The sequence below is a fragment of the Nerophis lumbriciformis genome, linkage group LG08, assembly GCF_033978685.3.
Source record: "Nerophis lumbriciformis linkage group LG08, RoL_Nlum_v2.1, whole genome shotgun sequence".
NCBI lineage: Eukaryota > Metazoa > Chordata > Actinopteri > Syngnathiformes > Syngnathidae > Nerophis > Nerophis lumbriciformis.
In genome coordinates, this window is record NC_084555.2 from 620001 (window position 1) to 625000 (window position 5000).

The 5000-nt window shown below is 38.9% G+C and overlaps 1 protein-coding gene across 2 annotated transcripts in view; it reads left to right on the top strand.

Annotated features, from left to right (window-relative positions):
- LOC133611372 (TLE family member 5-like) overlaps window positions 1-5000 on the top strand; it is a 24557-nt gene that overhangs the window by 18842 nt on the left and 715 nt on the right. For both annotated transcript variants that reach the window (XM_061968088.2, XM_061968089.2), the window contains one exon: window positions 3082-5000. This exon is cut by the window's right edge and continues 715 nt beyond it. In XM_061968088.2, coding sequence (XP_061824072.1) covers window positions 3082-3321 — 240 coding nt within the window. In that variant the 3' untranslated portion in view covers window positions 3322-5000. The remainder of the gene's footprint in view (window positions 1-3081) is intronic.

A 5000-nucleotide genomic window follows, 5' to 3' on the forward strand; every position in this document is an offset into this window, starting at 1 on the left:
AAAGTAATTTACTTTGACAACATTTTACAGAAAGTCAAGAAATATAAAACAAAAAAATAGCAGTGTTGACATCATCCTTTACAAAACTCAAATGTACTGTATAAACTAAGAAAGGCTTGCAGATTCAACTTTCCTTAAAACTATTAACTATAATTTAGTTGCATAACCAGGGTTTCTGATAACTGCTTCACATCTGTGGCACATGGAGTCGACCAACTTCTGGCATCGGTCAACAGGTATTGCAGCCCAGGACAATTGTACTACGTTCCACAATTCCTCTGCATTTTTTGGTTTTGCCTCATGAACAGCATTTTTTATGTCAGCCCACAAGTTTTCAATGGGATTAAGGTTCGGGGATTGTGCTGGCCACTCCATTACTTGAATTCTGTTTGTCTGGAACCATGATTTTGCTCGCTTGCTGGTGTGTTTGGGGTCATTGTCTTGTTGAAATACCCATTTCAAGGGCATTTCCTCCTCAGCATACGGCAACGTGACTTCTTCCAGTATTCTGATGTACTCAAACTGATCCATGATCCCTGGTACGCGATAAATAGGACCAACACCATAGTACGAGAAACATCCCCATATCATGATGCTTGCACCGTGTACTGGGGCTTGAATTCAGTGTTTGCAGGACGTCTGACAAACTGTCTGTGGCCCTTAGACCCAAAAAGAACAATCTTACGCTCATCAGTCCCCAAATATTACGCCATTTCTTTTTAGGGCAGTCAATGTGTTCTTTGGCAAATTGTAACCGCTTCAGCACACGTCTTTTTTTTAACAATGGGACTTTGCGGGGGCTTCTTGCTGGTACATTGGCTTCACATAGACGTGGTCTGATTGTTACAGTACTCACAGGCCATCTTAGATCTTCTTTCATCCTCCTGGAGCTCATCATTGGCTGAGCCTTTGCCATTTTGGTTATTATCCCATCCATTCCAATAGTTGTTTTTCTTTTTCTTCCTCGCCTTTTTGGTTTTGGCTGCCATTTAAAAAGCGTTTGATATCATTTTAGCTGAACAGCCTATAATTTTCTGTACTTCTTTATAGGTTTTCCCCTCTTTTATTAAATTCTTAATCAAAGAACGCTCTTCTTCTGAACAGTGTCTTGAATGACCCATTTTACTGCACAGCCAGCATATGCAGCGTCAGTTGCCTTGATCCTTAAATAAGGGCCACTTGTTTAACACCTTTTTTTTCACATAATCAATGACCTCACTAATTGAACGAAGCACTGCTATTTTTTTTGAACACGCTCCTTTCAGTAAATGATTCAGTTTCACAGAATCAGCAGCATGCAAGTTAGGGATGTCCCGATCCAGGTTTTTGCACTTCCGATCCGATACCGATATTGTTTTTGCATTTCCGATCCGATACCGATACTGACCGATACTGGCCTATCCGAGCATGTATTAAAGTTTAAAGTTATTTAGCCTACTTAGTTGTCAGAATCATGTTGAAAAGGGTTTTAGTACTCTTGATAACAACTAGCCAGCTGAATTAGGGGAGTTTGAATAATACACAATGGTTGGTAACAAGAAACTGACCTGTTTATTCAAGGATAAACACAAAATAGACAAAATGATACATGACAAACAGAAATGGCATCATTGAACTAGGGCTGGGCGATATGGCCTTTTTTTAATATTGCGATATTTTAAGGCCATATTGCGATACACAATATATATCTCGATATTTTGCCTTAGCCTTGAATGAACACTTGATGCATATAATCACAGCAGTATGATGATTCTATGTGTTTTGATTGATTGATTGAGACTTTTATTAGTAGGTTGCACAGTGAAGTACATATTCCGTACAATTGACCACTAAATGGTAACACCCGAATACGTTTTTCAACTTGTTTAAGTCGGGGTCCATATATACTATCAGATATATACTATCATCATAATACAGTCATCACACAAGATAATCACATTGAATTATTTACATTATTTATAATCCAGGGTGTGGAGGGGGGCGCCGGATGTAAGTGTCAAAAAGACAGCCAAAAGAGTTTGATATGAGAATAAATCTAAAGTTAAAATATAGGGTAGAAATGCACCCATTTGCAGGAAATGTAGTCTTGATTTTCAAAATTGTCTTTCAAGGCTTGCATGTCTACATTAAAACATTCTTATTCATACTGCATTAATATATGCTACTTTTAAACTTTCATGCAGAGAAGGAAATCAAAACTAAAAAAATCACAAATTTTTTCATACGGTGTTGATGTGGAAATTTTTGCCTCAGCATTTTGATGGTGTGGACGTGTGGCACCGAATGGAGATAAGCGTCTCGACAGACGTCACAATGTTTGAACAATGATGACGAAAACTGTTTTCTCTGTCGTGTCCGTGTGTCGAAAATTGTTATGCGCTTATTTTTTTATTTGATTTTGTGCGTGGCATAGATTTGCTATGCGCAGAGGACGCTTAAACAGTGCGCAATTGCACAGGCGAGCACCTTAGAGGGAGTGTTGCTCGCACGGCTGCGCTAGCATCACAGCTAACGTTAGCCATGCTGCTACCTCTCTGCTCGGGGAGGACGTATACGTATGTGACGTATGACGTGACAGTATGTGACGTGTGTAAGAAGGTGCACTTGCTGTCTGTGAGAGGGAGACACAGAAAAGAGTGAGAAGAGCCTGTCGTGTAATGCCAGCAGCTAAAAGCAACTGTGTGAGAATTCACAGACGTGTGGATGTGTTGAAGGTGTGCTGGAAAATGCGGAACGGAAATTACGGAGCAGCAGAAAAGTGGAATGTATTATTTAAATCGGTGTGTTGGAAAACACGGACCGGAGTTTTTTTTTTAAACTGGATCTGGATCGGCATTTTCCCATGCCTTGCCGATACGCAATTTTTGGCAAATATCGGCATCCGATCCAAATATCGGATCGGGACATCCCTAATGCAAGTTATGCCTGTTGGGTCTGTTGGTTTTCTATACCTTAACTAAACATTCTAGAAACTTACTTGCAGTGTAAAAGTTTAACTTTCTAACAAAAACAGTGATTTATCTTGCTAGTGATGTGGGACTGCTATTATTTTGAACACAACTGTATGTGTGTCATTTGCAGCAACAGCTGCAAGTGCAGCACCTGTCCCAGCTGCAGGGTCTGGCCCTGCCCGTGGCCCCGCTGCCTCTGGGCTTGACCCCACCCACCCTGCCGGCCGTTTCGTCCAGCTCGGGCCTGCTGTCGCTGTCTTCCATCTTGGCCAACTACTCTCACGGTCAGGCCCAGGCAGCCAAGGAGGACAAGGCCCGCGACGGCGCCGAGAGAGCGCCCAGACCGGAGGACGGGGACAAGTCCGACTAAAGGGTTTCTGACGGTCTCTGAGGTAAAGCTGTCACTGTGTGCGCGGAGGTGGGTGCCAGTGTTGTTAAGAAGAGCAGAGACAATGTCAGGAGAGGAGTGACGTGTAGATATTATTATTTAGTGGACTTAGTAGACTCATGCTTGTAGATTTTGACTTAGACGCCATTGTAGTGCAAGCCACTGTTTGTTTGTTTGTTTGGAGTGACAGCCTTCACGCTCTTCTTCTTCTTTTCATTTCTTTGCTTCCCCTTCAGTCCCTCCAACGTTCCTCAGTCCTTCACTTAATTACTGGACCTGTGTTCATTTGTAGTCCAATGAAAATGTTTCTCAAAGGAACAGTCAACCTCAAAACATCATCCCTCACTTTTTTAAATATTTACTTGATTTTACTACTTTATTTGTTTTGCAACGCCACTCAGCTGCGTACCTCAATCCCATCTGATGGGGTTTTATTCCATGACAACGCTTTCGACGTATCGTGTACTTGATCCACCTGAGGCTGTTTTGGAGGGGATTTGTCTTAAAAAGTTTTTTTTGTGTGAAACTGCAGGCAGATTAGAAATGGAAAATATGTGCTTGTGTGTGTGTGTGTGTGTGTGTGTGTGTGCGTGTGCGTGTGCGTGCGTGTATTTGGGGGAAAATTAAAACATTTTTATTTGTTATGATTGAACTCTTACTTGCTTGAAGCACCTTTTTTTTGTTGAACCTGAGAGGGACAAGCAGTAGAAGATGGATGGATGGTTTACATTCTTACTCCAGCGTCCCCTGCTGGTCCAGTCTTTAATTGATCAAAACATACAGAAGAGAGGTCACTTTTTTTTCTCTCCTTTGATTAACAGCAGCTTTTCTTTTAAGCATATAAATAACTACAAGGGTCACACTGACAAAAAGAAAGTTGAGGCTTAAAATAATAGTGGTATTTTTTCGCATAAAAGTACAATTTAGTTTCCGTAAAATAGTATGGGTTTTTTAAATTTTTTTTACAAAACGTTCGTTTTTTTCTTAGTTTTATTCTAAATTTTAAAAAAAATCACATTTATACTTTCCTTTTTTTTTCATGTAAAAATATTTTTCTACATTTTTTTGAATAAAATTATATTTCATAGTTTGAACTTTCTTTGCACGACAGTACTGCTTTTTTCATAGAAAGTTACGACATAATTTTTGTAAAATTCAACTCTTGTCTTTTTACATAAACGGACGTCTTTAGTGCATCAAATTACAAATAAAAACAAATCCCTTCCCCCAAAATTACAATTATCATTCTATTTAATTTCCATTTCATTTGTTAAAAAAACTTTGCGCAAATTTATATTTTAATTGTAATGTTTAATTTTTATTCAACTTCAAAACTTTGGCATAACTTTTTTTGTTGCGTAAAATAAGAAGAGTTTTAAGTAAAATTATGACACATTTTTTGTAATATTACATCTTTATTCTTGCAATATTCTGCTAATCAATTTTCAATGCAGACTTGTCCTATTATTACATGTTTATTCATAGAATGTCAGTAAGTACTTCTGCTGTGATGACCGATGTGTCCTGAATGAGGCATAAACTAAATAAATACACAAATATAAATACATATAAAGAAATTGTACAATATTCATTCACAGGGTAGTTTTTTTTGTGTTCATTTTGGAACGTTCAACAGAGCTAACTGTTGCAACTGAATGGCG